Below are 25,769 nucleotides of genomic sequence, written 5' to 3'. Positions count from 1 at the left end.
GAGCTGTGAAATGAGCTATATATTTAACATACTAGTATTTGTGGCAGAAATCAAACCAAGCCGGTAAAGCTGAGCATGATATTTCAGAAGTAACCACAGTCCCACATAACTTGCCAAACAACCAGTAGATAATTGGCACAAGATAAAAGCAATCCTGCTCATTTTCTTATATCACCCCAGTAGCCAGCATGTCTAACTAGAAAAAAAAAATAGGAAAAACTGCCAAATAAGCTATATGTTTAATATCGCAGTTTTTATCGCATAAATGAGATTATAGCCAATATGCTGCACACTAGTACTGTTCTGTAATGCTGGTATAGATTCGTTCCAGTTTCTCTAGGAGTTATAAGTTGGTCAAACAGTTTAAGTTTGTCATTCTCATTCTCTCAGAGCCATTGTGGAGCAGGATTAGAGCAATTACTAACTAAAATTACTGTTTGAAGCAGCTTTTCTCTTTCGGAGTAGTTTGGATAAATCAAAGCAGCACTTGTATCACTGCACAGTTAAAGGAACTCCTGTTAAACAAAACATTTATTTCTAGTCTGATCAGGTTCCCTTTAATGAAGGTCTACTGTATTTATATTATGTCTCTGAAGTTATCCCTGGTATGTGTCCCTCGTCTCTGAAGTTGGCGCTATAGTAGCGTCAATGGATCCCCAAGTAGCCCAAACATGCACATTGCTGAGAATACAAGACCTTTAAACCAAAACTAATGCTAGAAATTTATAAACATGCAGTGACTGAAATTTATTAAGATATAACAGATGGCTTACGATTTCATGAGTCCAGCATGGAGCAGTGTTCGGACAGCATCTACGCTTATGCCCTCTGTTGTATGACAACCCACCATGAAATGAAGGACACACTGTAGCAGAGACAAAGGCAAAGTGAGCAGTAATAAAAGTTTACAGCAAATTGCATGATTACTTAACGCACAAAGACACATGAAACAAAACCTGCAGAAGATCAGTGTATTCAACCTAGATGGTTTACAGCTCATTTGCCTAGCAATTACTTTCACAAAAGGCAAATTCAGCAGGTCAATCATGAAATTATTTAAGTGAATAGAGAAGCTGTGGCAGAGACAAAAAAAAATTAATCAGAATGCAAGACAGGTAGGAACAAAAAGAAAAAGAAATAATAACTGATAACTCAAACCAAGCTCTCTGGCTGCCACCCTGCTTGAGCTAAACTTCAGGGCAAGATTAACTTCTCTCAGTGTTAAAAAAGAAATAGTGACAGAAGTACCTCCCATCGCTCAGCAGCATATTGGTCTAGAAATGCAGCATCTCTTCCGTGCTTGTCCTTTTCAAGAGCATTGTAGACAGCCCATTGTTTTCCACTGTAAAACGAGCAAAAAAAAAATCGGCATTAAGTGTCCTTGCCTTTAAAGGGACCAACAACCGATTTTTTTCGACCCAGTTTTTTCCAGCGCAACCGAAAACTTAGCCATCGCAGTGTTCGTAGCTACGGTAGTTACTACCAAAAGCATGTAGTTATTTTGTAAGCAGTATTTTTCTATTTGAAAGGCTTTAAACAACAACGTGCCCATTCATCCAGCAACGCTGAGAAATGATAGCGATGCCTTCTAGCAACTTGTGCATGCTGTCATGGTTCTGCTTTCGCAGGAGGTCCTGTAACTATGCTTAACTACGTTTATTCTGAGCTTTACAACTATTTTTGAAAATAGCAAGCCACTACAATGAGACAATGTGGCTTGATACAGCTTCTCTGTATTTGTACCATGTTGCGTATGCCTGCTCCCAAGGTTGATGCACCTGTGTCGTGAATGGCTAGTCTCGTTGTCGTTACTCTCTCGGCACCCGAGCCAAATAAAGCCACCGAAAACGTCACTGCGCACCATTTCCGAGACAAAATGGAAGTAAAAAAAAAAACCACATCACTCCGAAATATTAGCGACCAGGTGCCTGCACGGTTTCATGAGCACGCAGAAAAGTTGCTCAAGGCACGCTGAGGAGCACGGGATCATTACGTCATGTGAAGACAGCGCCACTTAATTGCGCACTACTAAGGCAAGCCTATAAGCACATTTTTACGGAGTAATATCGTTTATTACAAAGATGCAAACAATATTTCAACACTAACAGAAAAATTGTTGACAGCGTACACTAGATTACGCTGACGTGACATGGCAGCTCGGATAATTGAAGTTTCTGCCACCAGCGGCTATTTGCGCGATTTTCAATGAGAGAGAAAGAGAATAAACTTTTATTTGAGCAAACGCATTGTGCGCCCGTGGTAAGCGGCCTCCTTATTCCAGGTAGCCGGGGGCCTTCGCCATCTCCCGCGCCTGTTGAACCACGCTGTGCTGATTCTTCAGGCCTGGGTCTGATAACTTGGCTTGAAGAAATGAAAACATAACTACACTTCTCACGAGAAAAATAGGGTTGGTTTTATTCACTATAAGGGTCAATCTTTACATTTGTGTAGTCATATCATTTCATGTCCTGGGCAGTTGTCAGTCCCTTCAAAAAACATAGATTACTGTAGAATCTCGTTAAAAAAAAAAAACTGAAGAAATCTCAAAGATGAGTACCTTCTAGCAGGAGTTACATTTACTGAGAGATGAACAGGAGTGCTGCGTTCAAAGAAAAAACCAATTATATACAAGGCAATTGTTCCACTTAAGCTGGAATTCCATTTGACTTTTGTTTATTGAGTTCACTGTATATTTAAAGGTGCCCTGCCGCAGTGGTCTAGTGGCTAAGGTACTCGGCTGCTGACCTGCAGGTCGCGGGGAGGAATGCCGGCTGCGGCGGCTACATTTTTGATGGAGGCAAAAAAGCTCTAGGCCCGTGTGCTCAGATTTGGGCGCACGTTAAAGAACACCAGGTAGTCGAAATTTCCAGAGCCCTCCACTACGGCATCTCTCATAATCATATGGTGGCTTTGGGATGTTAAACCCCACATATCAGTCCATCATGTATATTTAGGAGTCACTACAAGGAAATGACAAGACTTTCAAAGAAGGAGAGAGTCGAGAATTGGGACACTTTTCAGAATTATATTTTTAGTTTTGTTGAACTTTAGTGCAGAACGATGTTAGGTGGATTAAAACAAACAAAAGTCTATCAAATCAAGCTGCAGAACTTCTCAGATGCACTGGATGGTACGGCTCTTTGTGCAGCTGTAATAAAAAAGTTTGCGATGGCTAAAACCTGTCCCATCCTACCAGCCTTTCTGGGTGGACTGGGACGTAACACAATGGTTCAAGTGTCTTCAGTTATTATCATAATTGGATAGTTTAACACCAAACATTAAACGGAGCAGCACAAAGTTTGCCACAGCGATAGATTTCGACACTGGCAGCTTCATCACAATTTCCGAAGTATGCAAAGTCCCTGTATCTCTCTTACAAAGAAAGTAGAACAAGGAGCTCATTCTTTGTTCTACAGAAACTGCACATTGAAGCTGACATATTATTACTGCTCATGACTCCAGCCACATAATGAACATCAATTTTTTTTAAATAAAACTGATGAGAAAAATATCTGCTTTTGTCAATGGAATATATTTATTAGACAGACTGATTTCACATGTCTTGCCAGTCATTATTAAAACCTTGAATGTCATTGTCAGACTTGTCAAAGGCAAAGGCCACTGTGTCTTTTTTACTTGAAGAACAGCAATCCTTCCTCAAATGCAATTTATTTTTTTGATGGCCTGTGGCGGCAGTCTTGACTGTACTACGCTCCTTTTTAAAGACAGTTGTGCTAACCTATGTGAATTATTTTTCAATAGTATGTTTTCCCAATGTACATATAAACTTTTGTCTTGTTTTTTTTTTTTTCTTTCTGCAACGCGGTGTGGCAGTAGGATACAGGAAAGGGACAGTGTCCCATTAGTCTCGAACTACGTTTCCTAAAGTAAACAATGTTAAGCTGGTATAAAGTTCAGTCATAAGGTTTCAACTTTTTCTTTAAAAAAAAGCACAGCACCGATGCGTCTTTCCGGAAAAAAAAATTATGTAAGTGTCCAGGCAGCGGTAGAAGTTTGAGAGTGTTACACTTGTGATAGCAGAAACTTACTTTTAACTTGTGAAAAAGATGACTTCCAGTTGCAGGAAGCTCCATTTGCCGATTATGCCCACCATTACATCCTTGCAATTGGTCTGTTAGCACCATTTTATGAGTCGTCCACTAACGTCATTGAAGTAACTGTTGGAGAAATAGGTAGACTCGCTGTCCTATTCCTCCAACTGTCCTAAACCTCCAGACTCTCACCTACAGTTCGTGGCTATGTCTTCTTTTAAGGAGGTCTTCTAAAACAGAGAGAACTTTGGGTAAGATTTTTGTAGTCTTAAAGATATCGGAGGCAACAATGAGGGCTTCTACTCCGCCTACAAAGCCTACATAGCGATAACGCTGAATAGGAGCTAAAAAAATGAAAAGCAGAACAAGCCTCTGCTTCAATGTTCAGAAGTAATAATAATAAAAATTGGGCAAAAGCACAAAGTACATAGGAATGGGTGTTTCAGCTCCACCAACGTGAAACCTGAAGAGGGGATTTCCTTGATGAGCCCCACTAGGGGTACCAAGCCTAAAACCACCAACGCTGTTAGAAAACTGCATCGAAACGCAGCTCACCCTTAGGTGCTTCTTCTACTTCTTTTTTTCTTCTTTTTCCCTACATGCCCTGCTTTAGTTCCCTATGACTTGTATACTCTGTTTCAGTAGTTCTGTGCAGCACAGTGAAAGCATCAGTCCTTCTCGACCAATCAAGAGGGCGAGCACATCTAAATGTACCCTTCTGTGCCCTGTCGTTTGCAAGCGACGAGCGCTGCTAGCGGTGAGCTTGCACAGCATCGGAGTTTCCTCCCTTTGACAGAAATTGTGCACGACCATGTGCATCACAAGTCAAAGTTGTGCAGCAGCTTTTCTTGATCATGGCCCCTGTCACTGCAAAACCGCGTGTTGGGTGCCAGCCACATCGGTGAGCCGTGTTGTCTGCATCTGCTGTGCGACACTTCGAGCTGTTTGCTTCTAGCTCTGCGTTTTTCACGGTGTACGAGGTCTGTTGGAAATATATCCGACCATTGGTGGAAGGAAAAAGAACTGGCATAATTGGAGCCTTAAAGGCCCATTGCCCCTCAAAGTAGCCCCCTTGAGACTCCACAAGCTTCTCCCAGCAGTGCTGCCGTTGCTGGAAGCATTCTGAGAAAGCTACTTTCGGAATGGAGTTTGGCTCAGCTTTCATTTCGGCCATAATGTCCTCCCTTGTCTGACATAGCTCTCCTTTCAATGTTCTCTCGAGTTCGGGAAGTAGCCAGAAGTCGCAGGGGGCCATATAAGGAGAGTAAGGAACCTGTTGAACTACAGGAGTCTGACTTTTTGCCAAGTCTTAACGAAGTGTGAGGAATGTGCAGCAGCATTGTTGTGATAGATGCGGCAGTTTCCTGTTGACCCCAACTGAGGCCTCTTGCACCGCACAACATCATGTAGGCAGGCAACTGAGAACATCTCTGTAGTATTCTTTGGTAATTGTTTGGCCCTGTGGTGTGTACACCTGGGGTACCACATTGCGGGAGTCAAAGAAAGCACTCAGCATCGCTTTGACGTTGCTGCGCACTTGGCGGGTTTTCTTTGGTCTTGGTGACGTGGAATGCTTCCGCTGTGACGACTGGGATTAAGTTTCGGGGTCGTATCCGTACACCCAAGACTCATCCCTAGTTAATAATGGTGTTCATGAAGTTATGGTCACTGTTTGTGAAATACAGCATGTCCTGTGAGATTTCAGCACGAAGTTGCTTTTGCTCCACCGTGAGCAGTTTCGACACGAATTTCACTGCAACTTTCTTCATGGCCAAATCTTCAGTCATAATGAAATTTGCAGAGAAAGTGCTGACGCCCACCTCTTTCGCAATTTCCTGGATAGTGACATGACAATGCCGCATCACCACAGCGTTCACTTCGGACATTTTGGCATATTGACAGCCGAGCGGAGCCTGGCTTCCTCTTCACTGGTATGCGGCCATCTTTAAACAGGTTGTACCACTCCTTAAGCTGTTTGCGGCTCATAGCATCATCCTCAAAAGCTGTCTTGATCTTCCGAATGGTTACCACTTGGCAGTCGCCCAGCTTCTGGCAAAATTTGATGCAGTTGCGCTGCTCCAGTCACTCCGTCATTTTCCTTGCAATGAAAAACTGAAAAGAGCACTGCACCCTACCTCACTCAAACGCTGCGTCCCAGCGACTCACGCTATTGGCAGGCGAGAAAAAATTGCACACGAAAAATCAAGGTCGGCTGATGCAAGCGCGCTTGTTTGAAATCCATCAGGTGCTTCCAAAAAAATTAAGGTCAGATATATTTCTAACAGACCTCCTAAGTGCAGATGTTGTCCGCGTCATTGCCAGGCATGGTTCCAGCAGTGCCCCCCCCCCAATAGGACGTCTTCGTCTGCCGAAAAAGGGTAGCGTAAATGAAAATAACATGCCGTCAAGCTGGTGCCTGGACAAATGGCGCCGGCTATCGAGGATTAGAAGAAACTAGCAAAACTCGTCATGTATGCCCTCTGAGATTTGGGAAGTGTCCATTGCCACTCGCTAAGCCTACAACATTGATTATTCCAATGTGGCTCCGAATACTGTGTTTTCGAAGCTTAAGGACATGAAACTAAAGCAAATGAATGGGAGCTTACAAACCACAGAGCACACAACAGCTAGTCAATAGATTAGAGGCGGGCGGCAACTGGTTTTGGCAGTGCAACCATGTTTTTCTAGCCCAATGCCGGTTCCTTCGCGATGCTCGGGAGTCTGTGGCTGTGCCAACTGCATTAAATATTTTAGACAATGGCTTACCAATTGTTTGTATTTTAGAGAACAGAACATAACGCGTATGAGGCACAGTTGCCTCATTTCTTCCGTCATGTGCCCATTATAACACAAACAAGCGAGAACTCTTTCTTCGGTATCACAGAGCCATAAAAATTGTTTTCTATGAAAAAAGGAGCAAAATTCCCTGGCAGGTGACCATTTTGAAACGCACTGACGGCTTCAAGCAAAAATGTACGGACGAGACTGTTTGTAAGGATCACGAGGACACGCAATGGGTTGTGAACATGGGCACCAAATCTCGATTTGCAAGAATCTGTGCTCAAAGAGCATGTAGCCTTGCTGCATGAAACTCACGAAACAGAGTATAGAGAAGGGCATTACTGCTCCACTACCGCTGGCTCTTTATGGAGGCTAACTGCTACCATCTTCGCTTTTAGTGGACCGCGGTGAGTAGTGAAAGTTATCTGTTTTTTGTGATGGACCATGACTTCGCAACCTACTGTGACAGGAGGTGCTGACAAGCCTAGTTCCTACGGTGCTTCGCACCTAAATTAGCGAGGCAAAAGATACAAACTAAGTGCAGAGTAGTAATGACCGACTTCAAGGTGAAAGTAGGAAAAAAGCAGAATGAGGACAGGCAATTAGCAACTGTGGCGTCAACTCTACAAATTGCAGAAGGTACATGTTAATGAAATTCCAAGACGAGAATTGCCTCTGAATAATAAATGCCTGCTCTTGAAATTCCAGTGTGCACGAATAGGAAAGAGATCTGTAAAAGCCTTAATGGAGAAGCTAAAAATGAAATATATTTCATACTCTGTGCTGACCCGAGCATCTTGATGCAGTAAGTCACTTCGATCAAAAAAGAAGAGGTTACCCCCTATATGCAATGCCTTGATGGCACGGGGTAAGGCAATAAAAAAATTTTTACAAGTTTGTTTTCTTTATAATTCGAGAAGTGTTTAGTGCCCTTTTCCACATTTGTGTCTTATTTCTGTATGAAAAACAGTTTTACTGAAAGCAAGTTGTGTGTGAATCTGCTTTTTTTTTTCTAATGCACTCCATGCTTATCGTAAATTTTTGTGACACAATCTCTCGACACAAAAACCAAAACACTTGTCTAGAATCAGAGATATACTATAGCAAATGGTCAGGGAACTATTGCATAGCCGATTTTTCAGTAAGGACAGTTTAAAGCGTCCAAACATGCTGCCCATCTTTCCCCCCTGAAATGCAATTGAGTCGTTCAGTTACATTGTTTGGAGAGAAGCACAAAAAATATATATATATCCTTTTCGGGCTTCATACACTAAGCATTGCAACGCTGTATTCTGTTCTTTCATTCATACATTGAAAGTATAATACAATATGATGTCATTAGGATTCATGCGGGGCTCCAAGATATTGGACTTGCTGAAAAAAGTTGACCACAGTACACAATATAGAGGTGCATGAAGGATCATAAAACGGGCAAGGTAAGTAAGATGACCGGCCAAAAAATGAACCAAATGACTTCAATAATGATTATACAACTGGGCGCTACAAAATAAATTACTTGAACAGTGCGTATAGTGAAAAAATACTCCGCAGGTGTTTTCTTACTTCAAGCTCAATTATCTCAAAACCATTTTTTTATTACACAGGTACTACTACGACTTATATTTTACAAGGTAACCCATTGATATACATAACCACTGTGTCAGATCTGAAAATATACAGAAAACAGTTTTTGTCTAACAAATTTTGAAATATGCAAATTAACCCAAAATTTAGGTGCTGATGGGAAGGATTCCACCAAAAAATTGTAGTTTTTTTATTTTAATAGGTCTAATGTAGTTTAAAGAGCATGAAACTTGGGAGAAAATAATATTTGAATTCATTGAATGTCTTTTTTAGTTATTGCAAAAACAGTTCCTAAACATGGTCAAAAATGCATGGGAGGACCCTATGCCCAAAAGACTTCAAATGTATCAGGAAAATGAAAGAACACTAATAATATATTAATTTACAGATTTACAGAAAAGAACATAACGAAGCACATCAGCTCAATTTTAGCCTTTTATAAAAAATTTGCAGTGATTTACAATGGGCCCAGCCCAACCAAACCGCAACACCAGAGGCTAGGTTCAGGAAGGTTTTTTTTTTACGACTGCAAACATGTCAACAATCATGTAATTAAGAAATCTGTCGAGTACAACCTCTTCAGTTCTAGGTATCTTTAGATATGCACCCTATCCCTATAGAACACACACTTGGGCAGAATAAAACCATAGCAACAAATTTCCATGTCGCTTTCAAAGACAAGTAACAACAGCTATGCACATACCCTCCAAGAAGTGCTATCTGAATGTGCTTCCTAAACACTGCACTCAGCGACCAGCCTGGAAGTCCACCAGGAAGGCTGGCATCTGTCCAAATGTGTAGTGCAGTGAGTGCCTCAAGTGCTTCCAAATGGTCCCTACAGGAAAGTCAATTAAGAAGGAATGATGAAATCTACCACAATTTGAAAGATCTGAATATTTAATATTACAAATCAAAAAGAAAGTCACTGAGCCACATTATGATACAGGCAATGCTTTTCAAAAGGCCAAGGGTTTTAACCATTCAGTATGGGGTGTACAATACATACATTATAGGAATATGACACTGCAATAGCCTTCATGCAAGTCATTTCCAACCACTTCTGGAACATTGGCCATTGCCAGACACCTGGTTGATCTCTCAGACTATTGCTTTTGTTGTCATTATGCTGATGTGCATACTTTTACATAGCCAGATAAAATGTTACTCCGTTCAGAAACCAAACTACAAAGAACCAGGAGTCTGGCAATGTTTACTAAAGGTAATAACAGGGCAATGCAAATGTTCATCCCTTCCAGAAAAAGAAAAGTGGTGTCAGTGACTAGCAATAAGTTCAAATAACTAACAAAACAATTACATGAACTTACGATCAGGGGCAGAGCAAGAAAGCAGCTTCACACAAGGGCATGAAGCTGCCTGTGTCATATAAAAAAAGAACCTTTAGATGCCACCGATGATACCGGTACTTGCAAATATAGTGATTTCACTAGTATGTGCGGTCACATGATTGTGGTTGTTTACAAGCAGGTTGGTTACTGGAGGAAACTAGTTTCTCCACCACATTTAATGAGACAGGAGCCACTATATAAAGAAAAAGATGCAGAGTTTCACAAAAGCCCCAATGAAAACTGGTTGAAACCGTTGAAAAATATTAGGTTAGGTTAGGTTAGGCTTTCCCTTGTTGCTGTAACAAACAAGGACCTCCCGCTTGCCGTATACTGGGGGCGTGCAAATATCTAAAAAACAAGAGTAACAAAACAAACAGTACATACTTAAAACACCGAATATTTTTCAAATATGAAGCACCAATGGGAGGACCTAAACAAAATGTTACAATAAAACAGACTCATTTTTCTTATTTTAATAGCTGAATTACCATGATGCATGCACCCCAAAACTGTTACGGACTATCAATGCTATACTGACTACCAGAAGGTGTTTTTGTTTAAAGCTTGAGCACTGCAATAAGTGCTGTATTTAAACCTGCATTTGCAAAGTATATCAAAGGCTCTATGTAGTCACTGTTGTCCATTAAAAGCAATAATAATGTTTCTTGGCTAAAGTTTGGGAACATTTGTTTCAAATAAGATGTGAAGCTCGAAGGCTGTTTTGAAATGGTTGCCTCACTAGTGAGAAAACTACAGCAGGAGTATTTGATTGGTACTCCATTCTAGAATTTCCTATTTGCACACCTCCGCTGTACATATACATATAGAATATTCAGTAAACGCAGCTGATCGAGCATGCTGATATTACAGCAAATGAGTATTCGTTATGCATGAACCATTATTAAAAGTTGTTGTTGGGCTAGTTGGTAACTCATCATAGTGCAAGTGATTTGGCGCAACTTGAAAATTTTTAGAAACATTCATGCTAGCTTCCACTCAAGAAACACCACACCCACAGCACTCACTACCAACTGTTCATTGCGCGTGACTGACCATCTTGTATGCCTACAGGATAACGTGCAGAAGCAATAGAAAACAAAGGTGTGCATGAGCAAAAGAATCAACGATCAATGCAAGAACCAGTCACAACCCAACAAAGTGACAGACAAAAAGGATAACGAAAGAAAAACAACAGATAGACCAGCCAGGAGCACCGACATATTGCCTTGTGAAATAATATTTCCTTTTAATACAATGCCACGAATGGCTCGCTAACACAATGATCCTTATTTTATAAAATAAAATATGCTTCCAATGAAAGACATGCAGATGATTTCAAGCTATTTCTGAGAACCTGCGTGTCTCAAAACCGTGGTTTCCACCCAGATGCCGCAGCATGAGCCACAAGATGTGCCTACTTATCCTTTTCTTTTCCAATTTTCCTGCACCCGCTCTTTTAGCCAGTTTTTCGGGCATCTTTTGGTTTGCCAGATATACACTTTTCCGCATGATGAAGTAATTGAGTGTACAACCTCCATGGAGCACTTAAAAAAGGCCTTCCCGTGTTTTTTGGACAATCGCATCTCTTGCAATTGCAAATGTGTGGGCACAAACTGGCGCGTCTTTTCAGCGCCAGAAGACCAGCGACACACCATGTCCTGCAGCGGCCCCTTTAAGGTTGTGGGAGGGTTTATGCACCTATGGCATCACTTGAGGCTTGGAGCCCAATGGATCCAGCTCCATTCTTTTGTGCTCCACATTTCAGCTTTTGCGTAAGTGACTCGGCGACCATGTTTATGACTGACAAAGGAAAGCTTGCCGCCAACAATCGGCTGATCTGATCATTTAAACCGGTGCGCATGTGGTGTAGGCACGACTTTGCTAACGCAGACACTAGCAAAGTGAAGAAATCCCTCTCCCAACAATATTAGAATGCGCAGAATTGAATGGCAACAGTCCCTTTCTGACGAGTATGGTAAAACCAACAAATGTGGTCACAGTCCCACAGTAGCTTGAGGTATAAGAACTGTACACAGGTCTCAATGGGTACCTCAGGTGTGGATCTTAGTCTGCATCCATATTCTATAAAAACACTAAGACCTGCACAGCAAGAATGCTCAACTTCACCACTATTGTCATTGGTGACATTTACACACGCACTTGTCAAATTAAAACCATAAACACAGTCTCCAAGTCACTTATGCAAAAGCTGAAACGTAGAACACAAAGGGATATAGCTACTTGGCTTCCATCGGGCTCCAGGCCTCAAGTGATGCCGTACCTGCATAAGTTCTCTTACAATCTTAAGATGGTCGCTGCAAGACGTGGTGTGCCGCTGGTCTTCTGGCACTGAAAAAACTCGCCAGTTTGTGCCTGAGCATTTTCAATCGCAAGAAAGAAACACGGTCGCCGAAAAAACATGAGAAGGCCTTTCTTAAGGGCTTCATGGAGTTGTATACTCAATTACTTTATCATGCGGGAACTTTTACATCAGACAAACTGAAAGATGCCTAAACGACTGGCAAAGAGAGCATGTTGGTTACGAAAAAAAAAAAAAAGAGGATAAGTACGTGTACGTTGTGGCACATGCTGCGGCATGTCGATGTGAACCACAGTTTAGAGACACGCAGGCTCTCGGAAGAAGCTTGAAATCATCTGCACGTCTTTCATTTGCAAGCATATTTTATTTTTAAAAATAAAAACCATTGTGTTAGGGAACCATCCCTGGCGTTGTATCAAAAGGAAATATTTTTTTCTCAAGGCAAGATGTCAGTGCCCCTAGCTGGTTTATCTGTTATTTTCCTTTTCCCTATTTTCTCACTTTATCGGCTGGTGGCAGGTTCTTCCATCGACTGTTGATTCTTTGCTCATGCACACCTTTGATTTCCGTTGCTTCTGCGCATAATCCTGTAGGCATATAAAATGGTCAGTCCCGTACAATAAGCAGTTGGTTGTGAATGCTGTGAGTGGTGTGCGTTTCTTGAGGGGAAGCTAGCGTGAATGTTTCTAGAGAGTCTTAAGTTGCTCTAAATTACTTACAATAATACATTAACTATATTGCCGAGCACTTCGCACCACCAACGCTTTCATTCATGCAGGGCCGGAAAACTGTGGCGGTCTTTTTAGTGATTTACTCTAGTTGTGCGTCATCGCCAATTCAAAGTAATGATAGCCACTAAACCTTAGTAACAAGCACCGACTCATTACAAAGGACTTGATGCGTGTGATACTCACTTGACGTATTTTTGTTCATTCCAAGATGACACCACAGCCTGGGGAACAGGCTGTTCAACGAATAGCAATCGCATAATATAATGACGTGATATGCTTGGCAGCTCTCTGAAACGGAAAAATGTAGTTAGAGCAAATTAGTTAACATGTATGTTGCTATCTACACTTCACCGAAAGACCGCCAAACAAGTTGCTGGATGAGTGTAGAGGTTGTCCAGAGTAGCCGGCGAAAGGGTTTTCAGGTACGCGTGCAAGTCTCTGCACTTCAAGCCGGCTGAGATTAAGCTCATCGCGATCACGTACAGCAGTCAGCTGTGCAGGTGCAGCAGTCAGCTCAATTTGTGCATAACTGCACGTAATGCATCACCGGCGACTGAAATCGATAGGGATCATCCCCAGCCGCTTGCATAAACACGTTTCAGAGAAATGAACGGCGCCATAACCGGCCTACGCGCCACTGCACGCACCAAGGAGGATACATAAAACTTGTTGGAGTGATGATGATGATGATGAACCTTCAGCCATAGTCTTCTTCTTTCTCTATGCTTCAGCTTTGCTGGCACTCGCCCACTAAGGGGGATCGGCCAAGAACCGGACGGCAGGATCATCAAGTGTGCTAAGTCAGGCATTCAGGTAGTCTCGTAGCCGTAAATAATAACAATAGGCTAACAGGGTAATCTCTTTGTTGCCCTTATGTACTCGCACACAGCAGAGAAAACCTCCCTGTAGCTATAACCTAATGTAATCCCTCCGAAGGATAAAATTAGTTCCACGTTTATTTTTAAACATAGCTTCTCAATTGGTTCGACCAGGTACCTTTTCCTTTGATAAGCATAACGTCGACAGGATAAAAAGAAATGATCTATTGATTCCGATTCCTTGCAAAAGAGACACAACGGAGATGCTGTTAGTCCAGCTTTATGTAGGTAGTAATTCAGATGCGGAATTCTGCATCGTAATCTGGTGATTGTAATTTCTAACTGCCGAGATAAACACCACTGTTTGTTCCAGCAATATCTTAGATGTACGAAGTCTCCGACTTTATCCAATGATAATTTTTTTTATTTCTTTGAATAAACAAGCATTTCTATATTCGAGTGCTGTTACGTAGGCGAAATTAGGTAAAATAGGTAAGAGTGGTCCGCCTAAAGATGCTTTGGCTAACGTGAAGCCGCCTATGCGCCGCTACGGGAGAGAGTGAAGCCGCGCCGAGCGTGCTGCGGCCATGTTGCCAGTGGCAGAAAAGAGCCGAGCGCTGCAAATTTATGCTTCATCGCGCTGCGGGTGAAGTGACTCGTGTGTTTATAAAGCAACGAAAACAAGTAATTCTGGTTGTAAATGTTTATTGCGACTTGTACGCAGCCAAGTGGCATGTAGAGAACTCAATTAAAGCGCATATGCATCGAATAGCGATGCCTAAAGCAAACACATAATCGAAAACATAGGTGCCCTACAGGTGGTTGAAAATTATTGCCCTTGTCAAAAGTGGTCCCACCTTACTTTTCACCGATTCTCGTTTTTTTTTTTCCTTTGTCATGTGTTGTATCCTCACTTTTACGTATTGTTCCGTGATTTGCCTGCACAAACTGTAAACCTGTAGATATCCTATTTGTGACTTCCAGTTTCTAGTGCTCAGAGTTTACAGCCGACCATATTTATACAGACAGCATGCTAGGCAAGAGATAAGCTCTGTTATGTTGTCATTTTTCAACTTGTTGAAGCTGAAGCAATCGGTGAATGCATCTTCCATAGATTTGACCAGGTCTGTCAAGGACTCGGACGGGTACAGAAGGCATGATTCTACTGGAAGCAAGCTGGAATTCTCAGAGTGAAGCATCAACCTGCAATATTCGTTGCACTTTGTCTTTTTAACAATCTTCCGGGACACACACCCACTGACGTAATAAGTGATCCGGGAGTCACTTTTGCGTCCAATGAGATCAGTGTGGTCAGGGAGGGCTTCAAAAGCATCATTTCATAAACCTCATGGAAGCGCCCCACATATAGCAGCTCATATCCAGCTTATTCTGCGATTTTATTGAATTATTGTGGATGCTCGGACATAGAAGGCTGTTCAGAACTCCAGAAGGTATGTTTCCACTGGAGGGTGACTGTGCCAAACTGTAAAAACTGAGGCAATTCACAGAGATAAAAAATTGTGTCAGCGAAGGGTGATCATTCGATCCAGACATTTGCTTCAGAATTCCAAAAAGATTTTAAGCGCGTCTTGGCAGAGGTGAAACGTCATCAAGCATTTATAGCCCAAGGTTTTCGTGATATAGTGCCGGATGGAAAGGGTGCTGGTTAGAGTGATGCGGAGTTCTTCGGCAGTTGATTCACTCAGGAACCAACCCTTCTTAGGTACAGCTTTTTCCCAAGTTGCTCAGAACCTGTTGATGACATGCTTGTAGCTACGGATGATGAATCTTTCGTCGAAATGAGCTTCACACACAATGCAGTTCTTTTCTTGTTTGTCGGCGCGAGGAATCGCACGCTCCCAGGCCTTGCGCCGTTCATTGTCGGCGGGAGCAGCGAAGAGAGACGCTTTCTTCCCTTGTTTGCGGGCCGAAACATATCCCGCATTGCATCCAAATGCCAAGCAGTGTGTTTGTTGTTTACCCATCATTGTCGCATGGTCACATTGGCACGTATTGATCCCGAACAAGTCCAAATAAGCAAAGCGCCAACGTTGCGACTTGCGAGCACACGAGCAAGTCACAAGTCGAGGTAGTGTTAGAGTGTACTAGAACCTATTCTAGTACACTCTAGTAGTGTGTAGGTGTTCTGTGAGCAAGCGACTAAAGGTGCCGCGCTAGCGGCTGGCGAGCGCTCTCGACCGATCACGGAGGCGACTTGCGCGCCGCTCGGCCACATAACATCACAGGCGCAGCCGCGACGATGCTGACACCTTTATTTCTAGCCACTATACTACGGCATCTATGACCAGGTGAATACAATATAGTACATAATTATAGCGAAAGCCTTTATGTCTGCCTTGAGCGATTCGGGTGGCCTCGAGCAAAATGCTTAGGTCGCTGCAAAATCTCGCGCACACAAAAACGCCAAGTACGTGCTCACTTTATACCTGCGAAAGCGTGAAGCCGAAGTAATATGTTGTAGGACACGAGAGTACTTCTCTTATAATTTGTAATTCATGCAAACTGTTCGGACCGATAAAAATTTTCATCGTTACTGACGCCAGCGCCACTGCAAGCTTCTTACAGTATGAAATAAACATAGGTGGGATCATGACCTACTACACTCCTGACCTGTTCAGATAGCGGGGTTCCTATGGGAGCGCGTGTCCCCGCTCTCGTTCAATCGCTCGCCGTAGGTGGCGCTACCTATAACCTGTTCGTCTGCTACTGTGCGGCCGGCAGGAGGGCGACGGACTGATACCATGCGTCTGCTTCTGTGACAAACTGCCTATACGTGTGATTGTTTTTTGCTGAAAAGGCTAACGTGTGCTATGTGTTACATTTTAGTAGTTAGGCTATACTGGTTGATTGACTTCTAAAGCTGTATATTTGCGTAGAAATGTCTTGCTGCATGGTTGTTTTTGCCATTCCAGCCTAAAAAAACTTCAATTTAGTATTCATAAAGCTTTTGACTAATAATGTACTCATTGGTAATAGCCTTCGGGAAGGGTGCTCGAACCCCTCGCAACCCACCGCTACGCATTTTTACATAATTTACAGATTTCGTATATTTACTTTTTTCTTGTGTGCTATATTTAAATTTCTTGGCACTATTTGTGGAGCCTGCCATATTAGCCGCGGTACTTTAAAAAAGCTTTCATGTTTTTTAGCTCAGTGAATTAGCATAACACACGGAAATAAAGTTTACTAAAGCACCCTGGTGCTTCTTGCTAGCTTGCAACTCGTTCTGAATTGAAACGACTCTCAAAAACACAAGACTCACCTTTTCTTCCAATTGCCTCGATCCATTCTTCCCGTATGTCTGTGGCAGGAAACTCGTGAAAACTTACTTTACTTTGTTTGCCTTGTTCCGATTTGCAATATGGCACGCAGCAATACACCATACTTACATTTGAGGTGTCAGCTCATCTAAAAAAAAAAAAACTGCACGCGGCCACTATTAGAGCTGACTACTGCAGCTATCTGCCGTCTGCAAGTTTCTGCACACGACCTACTGTGTTTCTGCGTATCTTCTGCAATTTGTGTATGCGTATCGTCTGGAACCATCGTGATTCAGTGTGAACAATGAATGCCTAACAATAGTTTTTTTATCTCGTTGGACTACGTTTTCATTCAAGAAATATTTTCATAATAAATTTTCCTTCATTTGTAGAAAAGTTCCCGTCTGCTTGCCACTGTGACCCTTTGTGTGCTTTTTTTACGGTTCTATTTCTGCTTCAAACGTCCACACGAATGCAGCCAACTCTGACGAGGAATCATATCGCTTTATTTGCCATATTTTACACATTCATACACAATTCATGCACAATAAGAACGATTTGCACTGCCACAGCGATGGCTGAAGCAGACGACAGCGAACAGGTGCTGCCTAGCGCCACGCCGCTCGTAGGTGACGGCCCTAGCGGCAGAAGGTATGAACTAGAACGTGGGCGCTGGAAGAGGTGCTCTCTGGGCAGGTCAGGAGTGTAGTAGGTCATGGGTGGGATGTCTGAAAAATAATTAAATCAGAACTTGTGTTAGTTAATTATTTGAATGTCTTGCGATTGTAAATAAAGTGCATGACTTGTGTTTAAAACAAAAACTTGTTTTGGAATAGCGCTAGCTGTTATTTTAATTCGGGGTTTCAGGCTAACGCTTCTATTTCTCCATTAGTCACCAGAACCTCTCGTAGGCAACAGTAAGCATCCGTCCATGACGATACTATTATTTCGTGTTGTGCGGTTACGATTAGCTACGTCGCCCATAACTCGTGTATCGCGGCAAATAAGTTTCTTTTGTAAGCCGGCAAACACCAAACCGTAGCCACGGTGAGATTTGACCTTACCCGCCGGAGGGCTTAGAAACAGAGCCGGGGCACCCAAAATCTGTATGTAGTTTAGCGTAACGTTACCGTCAACCTGCCTGCCCTAGATAAGGCTTAGCTCGCATGTTTCGTGAATGCTCGCAGGGGGCCGTTCTCCTTTACCATGATTACTCGCGGAGCGCTCCTGGCATTTTTTTTGAGCTGGAGTATTTTTCGTGAGCGTGTTTCCGTGATTGTCCGATTGCACGTTCTGTCTAGCGAAGCTGGAAACGCAGCGATTTGACCGCGACGCGCCTTCTCGAGAACTGCGTGACGTTCACGGCATTTGTTTATTTTTTTTTTCTAGAGTGCCTGCCCGTTTCGTCGCGCACCCGCAAATCGATGTATCGCTAGCGTTTTCCTGCGGCTTCCAGATGCATTTTCCCAGCCTCTCAAATTTGCTACATAGTTGCGGTTGGCGAACGAACATGAGCGCTCTTATCTGAACTTTGCCTATTTTGCCACGGTCATTTTGTGCCATCTTGTACCTAGCTTGCATCGCACTTGTTCTCCAGTGAAACAGCTGCGTCTGTTTGTAAACTGCTGTTTTTTATTTTCAAGTTTGCGGCACAGTTGCAGTCTCTGAGCGAGCATAAGCGTTCGTTCCAGTGGTTTAGTTTTTTTTTTCTTTTTTTTTTCGGTCGACTTGTACAATCTTGCAAATTCGTCCGCATCGCGTATGTTGTATGAAGAAGCGGTGTCTGCTCTAAACCAGCTATTTTAGGTGTTAGACCGTGCTTTGCTCTTTTGTTGATATCTTCACTTAAGCTTTAAAGGACAAGTGTACGAAGACCTTAGGGCAGGCTTTTCATGTGTTTGTATTTCTAGTTTCAATATGAAAGTGCCGTCAAGTATGCACCAAACTAGCCCACCAACAAGTCCTTCTTGAACTGTTTGTTTCGTCGAGACGAAGCTAGGGTTTTGCAGTGCTGACATCCCAAACGTGTTGCGTTCTCGCGTTTATTTCAGGAGTACCGACTAGTACTTCGGGAAGACATGGCTTTCCCACCCCACAGACCGCCACTGGGCATGCCCGGCATGCCGATGCCACCCATGTTGGCACCGCCATACACAATGCCGCACATGGGTAAGAATCGCACTCTCATGTTGAGTATATCATTGACTGTTTTGTGCGGAAACTGACCCGCCCTGCATGCCCCTCATCCCTCGAAACTGTTGTCAACTTCTGTGGGCAAATGTAAGGTTCGCGCTCATAACAAATCTCCTAGCATAATTAAATTTGTCTCCATCTCCTCTGGCTGGTAGTAGTACTACTACTCTGGTTGGGTATCTAATGTGAATGAGGCTTACCTTGAATTATGGGTGGTCATTCGTCAGACCAAGAGTATGGCTCAATTGAGGTACGTAGGTCACGTGGTGTTGCTTTACTCGACGCCTTGACGCAGTTTTCAGTCCCCATCATTGGTCAGGGTGATGGTCTGCTGCTGTGCAACAGTAGTGTCGCCTGCCAAGAGCCATGTATGATATGGACGATTTTACATGAAGCATAGGCACCCCCTTCTTGGACTAATAAATTTCATGAAACTGCAAATGTATCGACCCAACTGCTTTTATGCTTTTGTGCCTACGTTAGCACTGTTCGTGGAATTTCGGTATAAGAGCAAGCCTCATAAGCGTGAAAATGCACGCGACAGCGACGAGTGATGCTATAAGCGACAAAACAGGGCGTTCGCGCGACGTGTCGCGTGCTCGTTTTCGCGCGATCGCTCGATTCTCCAGGTTTGGAAACCGTCGCTCATCGCCCAGAAGTGCTGGGCTCAAGCAGCCAATAGCGAAAAAACGGAAAATACAAAGACTACGTAGGTACACGTGACCCTGCCCGAGTCACGTATGCGCAACAAGAAATAACGCAATGTTTACGCATGTGCATATAAAAAAAGTGCTCATAAACACTTTCCGTTCCATTACACAACAATATATCTTATTTTTAAATTGCATACCGCTCACTACGCGTTTTTTTTCTTTTTTTGTGCGAGTAGACGGCCTCATGCCAGCAACAGTGGAGTTCGCTCGCCGAAGCCGTCGCGTGGATGAGGTTTGCCTGTTCTAGCGACTGATTGCGCGAAGACGATCTACGTTGCGTCGCTCGTCGCTGTCGCGTGCATTTTCGCGCTTATGAGGTTTGGCGCATATTCAGGGATATGTTGGTCGGGGGGGGGGGGGGTACTTGTTATACACGCTTTGCATGAGATATGTTAAAACGTTACACATCAAACATCTCAGTGAATAGTGAGGCGTTACACATACCATTTTCTTTTGAATTTAATAGTACTAAGAGACTAAGCAAAAGCTTGTCTTCGTTTTTTAGGGGGGGGGGGGGGGGGAATGCTGAAACCTATAACAGCTTTGTGCAGTGCTTACTAGAGATTGTAACTGTCATCACCAGGCTTCCTCCAGTTGTAAATTTTTGTAAAAAATGTAGATACAGAATTACCAGAAAATAACCTGTAAGTTTAACCTAGATTGTCGGTTAGAGGAGAAGAGAGAGAAGTAAATGTTTATTTTGAAAACAGTGTCTTGAGCTATGCCCGGTGTCATCCTGAGGTGGGAGGGCTTCTTAGTCCAAGAACCCTCTGGCTTCTACTGCCCTCTTGGCCCTGGCGACGAGTTTCTGTTGGTCTTCCAGGTTCTCGGGGGCGAGCTTTCGCCTCCCACGTTTTGGTTAGGTCTTCGTTCGTCCATCCTGCTTCGTTATCAGTCGTGTGTTGTTGCAGATTACGTCTGGCAATACACTGGCATGCAAGAAGCAAGTGCGCCAGGGTGTCTGGTACGTTGCAAAGCGGACAAATAGAGCTATATCTCATTGGGTAGAGATGGTGCATTAGGGCCCCATGTGCGTATGTGTTGCTTTGCAGGCGTCTCAGTATCACGCTTTCCTCTTTTGTCGGTTTTGGGTGTGGTGAAGGGTATACTCGTCACTCTAGCCTGTAATGCTGGAGTAACGACGAATGGGCGTTTTGAACAACCTCCGTCTCTTTTACGACGGGTCGAATGTCCTGTGGGCAGGGGGCAGCCCGGCTGACGTGCTCACGGGCAGCGGCGTGGGTCGCTTCATTTCGCTGCAGACCCTCGTGACCTGGCAGCCATAATACACAAGTGTATGGGAGTGGAGTGCTTCACCGCTTCAAAATAATGATGGCGTTGGCTGACATACGGCCCTTAGGAAAATTCCTCCAAGCAGCTTGCGAGCCGGTGAAGATCACAGCAGCGTCTGTACATGCGGTGGTTGCGAGAGCGATTGTCGATTTTTCCGCTGCGTCTGAATTGAGTGCGTTGACCGTGGCCGACGCTAATTCTAGGCCTTGAGAATCTACGACGCTGACAGCGTACGGGTTTCTATGCGGATACTTAGCCGCGCCAGTGTAGCGGGCGTCCGGGTCTTGCTTGAACTTTTGTTGAATAGCGTCAGCTCTAGCCTTGCGTCCACTTTTGTGGAAAGTTGGATGCATGTTGCATGGAATAGGCGTGATAGGCGGCAACTCTCTAACGTACAGCGGGATGCGCTTTCTCCGGTCTGCATCGGCGATGAACGTGTCGCTGTAGTTGAGGTACGGGAGCACCGACCCCCTTGTGGGTGTCAGCTTGAGCCTCTCCAGCTGGCTGTTCTTATGCGCTTCAGCGAGCTCTTTTCACGTGTTGTGGACGCCCATCTTTAGGAGACGTGTGATAGAAGCCATTGGAAGAAGTCCCAGGGCTACTTCAGCTGTTTTCAAATTCAGGTACGGCGTGTCGTACGTAATGCGGCTGGTGAACAGAGCTTGCATTATACGTAGCGTGTCAGGCTCTTTGAGTCCGTTTCGTTGGTTCATTCACGATCCTCTTGACGAGGTGCATGAGTTGTGATAGTGTCCGTTCTCGGTAGGGTGGCAGCTCCCGATCTATTCTTGTAGATGTGAACTCCAAGCACTAGCAGAGTCTCAACTTTTGGAATTAATGTCCCATTCAGTGTTACACTAGGTTCGGGCTTGTCGTATATAGGGGGTCTGCCTCTTGTTTTCGCTTTGAGGACGAGGTGCTCAAAGCAGAGACCGCAGTTTCAAAGGTACCGTTTGGTGGTATCTACGGCGGTTTGTAGGCAGGTCTCTCGTCTACCAGTGTTCGAAGCCCTGGTCCAAAGTGTGATGTCATCAGCATAGATCGAGTGCCGTAAATCTGGTATTTTGTCCAGAATTCTTGGCAGATTGATCATGGCCACATTGAAAAGTAGCGGCGAGATGACTGAACCCTGTGGCGTGCCTTTTCGCTTAGAGGAGTTTAATAAATTTAAAATAGTATAGCTGATGTGCGACTTAAACAATTCGCTATACATAGTGTTCATGTGATGTCACTTCCGCCGTTGTCGCCATCTCCCGCGATGCCTGGGTACCTCCCTGGGTACCTACAGCAGTTCCCGTGCTGCAGCGCAGTTTGTGGGGGGCTCGTTATCTGTTGCTGTGTACTATGTTGAAAGGGAAGCATTGTGTTTTTTGTTGTCGTACTTTAACGAGCTCATCGGATCAGGAAGGCCTCGTTTGTTCACTCGATGCAAGACTAGAAAATCAAGAGGTGCGACACGTATACCAGCCACCGCGTACACCGGCTGCCCGCCACGGCCTACGAGGGCCCGTTATCTCGCTTTCACTACAAACACCACAAATTGCGTGGCCCAAGAACAAGTGAAAGCCCAAAGTCTCTCGAGCCCCAATTTTAAGAGTGGATGAGCGAAGCGCAGCAGCTCCCATCGAAAATGAGTCGTGCAGGGCTAGACAAGTTTACAAGAGATATAATGTTAATATTAATATATTGCTGCGGCCCACGCCACCAAAGTAGCAGCATCCCCCCCCCCCCCCCTAAGTGTTTTAAACAGTGCTGATGTTGAGCCTATTTGATTTAAATTTGTGGAAACAGCCGAGGAAAATATTCTGCGAGGCAGATAGACTTTGCATGGTGTGTGCCGTGGTAATGCCGGTCATCACTATTTTTTTTTCGTGTATGTTTTGACATCTTTTTCACCTTGTATTTTACCTTTTTTGTACGCTAATGTACAGTGGAGTCCCTGAAAATGATAAAGATTGTGTTAGAGAATTAACCAATTTTTCAGAATCCTGCCCCCCCCCCCCCCCAACTTGAACCAATTGGCTATACTTCTAAGAAAACTAATATTGTTTCACATCCATTTTCACAGTTTGTCTCAATGCAATACCCGAATTTCCGCGATAACCATCACGATTTTAACCGCCTCGCTGACACGCTGATGGTGCTTGCAATGTTCGCGGACAAGTTTGTATGTATAGTATCTTGGTAAGCTATCTCTGTTTGCAGGTAAGTGCTTGGCTATGGCACTTACCCGGAATGAAGTTACACCTTAAGACGCAAATATCACCGAGTTTCTTCGAGTAGTTTTTTTTGTTAATCCGCGCCAGCCAAACAAGCCGGTACTTTTCGGAAAATCGCAATGTGCGTTCTCAATTTTGGGTAACAACTTTCGGCGAAGAAACACCCCGAAGCTCTGCTCCCTCTTCGGGGACTACTAAATCAACTTGCCTCACTAGCAGCCCTCAAACTTGCATCATGAGGCAGAACTAAATGGGCGCAAGCACGAGGAGACAACGCGGCAGCGGTAGGCGACGGAGTCGGTAGGTACCCGGGCATGTTGGTGGTGCATTTCAGAAGTGACGAAGGGGTGCTGCGTGACGCACGTGCACACTATGTATATTGCCCACACGTACCTGTAGACAAGGAATACATTTGGCTCACTGTCATTTGACCTGAAGTGGAAACGCATGTCGCTGTTGTGCGAAATACAGATTTATGTAATCGACACTTCGTATCCACCTGTGGAGTTGTGAAACTCTGCTACGAATGACATGTACGTTATTGGCTGTTTCAAAGACTTCTGCCTTTATTTTTTCGCTGTGCCGTTATTTACGATTTTGCACGCAAGGCCGTATATTAGAGATGCAAATTACTAGTATTACTGCAACAATTTCCAACGCTGTAATTCCAAGGCAAATTCTTTTTACAGGCATTTACTCATATGTTTCTTCAAAGAATTTTGTCTTCGTCAACTAATTGTATCAACAGCTGGCATTTAAAAAATTCCCCGCTTGGAAGAGCAGTATGAGGCGTTGCTGCGATGGAAGCAACGCTTGCGAAACTCTAAGTTCGTTTTCTTTGCATGTCATCACTAATGACACGTTATCACCAAGATTGGATGGTCGTGAAGTGTCATGTGGTGCATTATTGTCGTGCAAAGAAATAATGACTGATTGGTATTGAGTCCATTGCACTGAAGAAGCTCCGACATCCCTGTTGGTATTCAGAGCGGTTAAACAGACAAGAAATGAAAGACAAGAGACGAGCCCTTGTCTTTTTGTTTCTTGTCTGTTTACATGCCCTAAATACCACCATGTTAAAGTACATACTCGCCCAAATTTCAGTGCTTTTAAAGACATCACTGTTGCCCACTTATTATGAAGCATAATCTGGCACTGCTGTTGCGAACAAACCTTGTCGTTGTTTCTTTTACTGTTCCTGATGTCGTTGTGTCCCTTTTGCCCTGCTGCTATGGCAGACGACGTAATGAATAATAACTTGGGTCAGTAGCCACCGGCAACATTTTTGCATGCTGTTTTTCTTCTCTCGCCACTTATTTTTTTATGCTGTGTCATGCACTGTGTGTAGTCTCAAGTGTGTTCTCCACAAGTTATACGTGTTTGTTGAATGCTTTAGCTTTTGTTTATTACCTTTATTGCATGTCTGCCCGAGAGCTTTGGGTTTTTCTGTTTTAGAAAGAAATGATCTTATTGCCAAAGAGCACATTAGGCAAGCGCTCTCAAATTATGACAGGTAGATTGCCACTATCCCTCAAGAGAAAGGTATATAACAGCTGTATCTTGCCGGTACTTAGCTACGGAGCAGAAACCTGGAGACTTACAAAGAGGGTTCAGCTTAAATTGAGGACGACGCAGCGAGCAATGGAAAGAAAAATGGTAGGTGTAACTTTAAGAGACAAGAAGAGAGCAGAGTGGATTAGGGAACAAATGGGGGTTAAGGATATCATAGCTGAAATCAAGAAGAAGAAATGGACATGGGCCAGGCATGTAGCGCGTAGACAGGATAACCGCTGGTCGTTAAGGGTAACTAACTGGATTCCCAGAGAAGGGAAGCGGGTTAGGGGGAGACAGAAGGTTAGGTGGGCAGACGAGATTAAGAAGTTTGCGGGTATAAATTGGCAGCAGCAAGCACAGGACCGGGTTAACTGGCGGAACATGGGAGAGGCCTTTGTCCTGCAGTGGACGTAGTCAGGCTGATGATGATGATGATCTTATTGCGGTGGTTTGGTTTGAGTGCCGCATATATGCTTCATGTGTGTTTCGTGCTGGTTTGTCAATGCATTAGTATTGCTGTGGTGTTAGGTTAGCAGCGGTAGTAGTACCTTGTAGTAGTACTGTTATTACATCAATAAATGCAGTAAATGCATAGGAAAAATAACCGATAGTCGGTTTGAGCAGTGCAGTGGGTAGCAAAGTATGATAAATTTGCCAATATAAAATGAAGCCAGCTTGCGCAAGACTTGGGTAAATTGAAACTTGTTGGGTGAGCCTTTGGTCCAGTGGTCATATTCTGAGACGATCTGCTTTTTGTGACTCATCGTCTCGAGTGTTGGAGGATTGAATGTTTTTCGTGAAGTGTAATCTCTCAGACCCAGTAATTGATTGCTTTTCACTAAGAGATAATCCAATGATTGAGGCAGCTGCTTGTGCACCTCTGT

General features: G+C 43.7%; 2 protein-coding genes across 6 annotated transcripts in view; one reads left to right on the top strand and one right to left on the bottom strand.

The window, feature by feature from the left end:
* The window catches only part of mrn (general transcription factor IIH subunit 4 marionette), a 43,170-nt gene extending 29,615 nt beyond the window's left edge, over positions 1–13,555 (bottom strand). The window contains exons 1-5 of the mRNA XM_075867008.1: positions 13,166–13,555; positions 12,998–13,102; positions 9,121–9,252; positions 1,249–1,342; positions 774–865 (exon numbers count right to left, since the gene is read on the bottom strand). Coding sequence (XP_075723123.1) covers positions 774–865; positions 1,249–1,342; positions 9,121–9,252; positions 12,998–13,102; positions 13,166–13,284 — 542 coding nt within the window. The 5' untranslated portion in view covers positions 13,285–13,555. The remainder of the gene's footprint in view (positions 1–773; positions 866–1,248; positions 1,343–9,120; positions 9,253–12,997; positions 13,103–13,165) is intronic.
* Positions 13,556–17,821: 4,266 nt separating this feature from the next.
* Positions 17,822–25,769, top strand: part of LOC119167152 (RNA-binding protein 25) — an 82,435-nt gene continuing 74,487 nt past the window's right edge. For 4 of the 5 annotated variants that reach the window (XM_075867005.1, XM_037418590.2, XM_075867006.1 and 1 more), the window contains exons 1-2: positions 17,822–17,960; positions 18,965–19,082. In XM_075867005.1, coding sequence (XP_075723120.1) covers positions 18,992–19,082 — 91 coding nt within the window. In that variant the 5' untranslated portion in view covers positions 17,822–17,960; positions 18,965–18,991. Of the gene's footprint in view, positions 18,020–18,964; positions 19,083–25,769 lie in introns of all 5 variants that reach the window. The other variant, XM_075867004.1, reaches the window with a different exon arrangement.

This window comes from Rhipicephalus microplus, chromosome 6 (genome assembly GCF_043290135.1).
Source record: "Rhipicephalus microplus isolate Deutch F79 chromosome 6, USDA_Rmic, whole genome shotgun sequence".
NCBI classification, from domain to species: Eukaryota; Metazoa; Arthropoda; class Arachnida; order Ixodida; family Ixodidae; genus Rhipicephalus; species Rhipicephalus microplus.
This window is presented reverse-complemented; position numbering and strand designations above follow the sequence as displayed.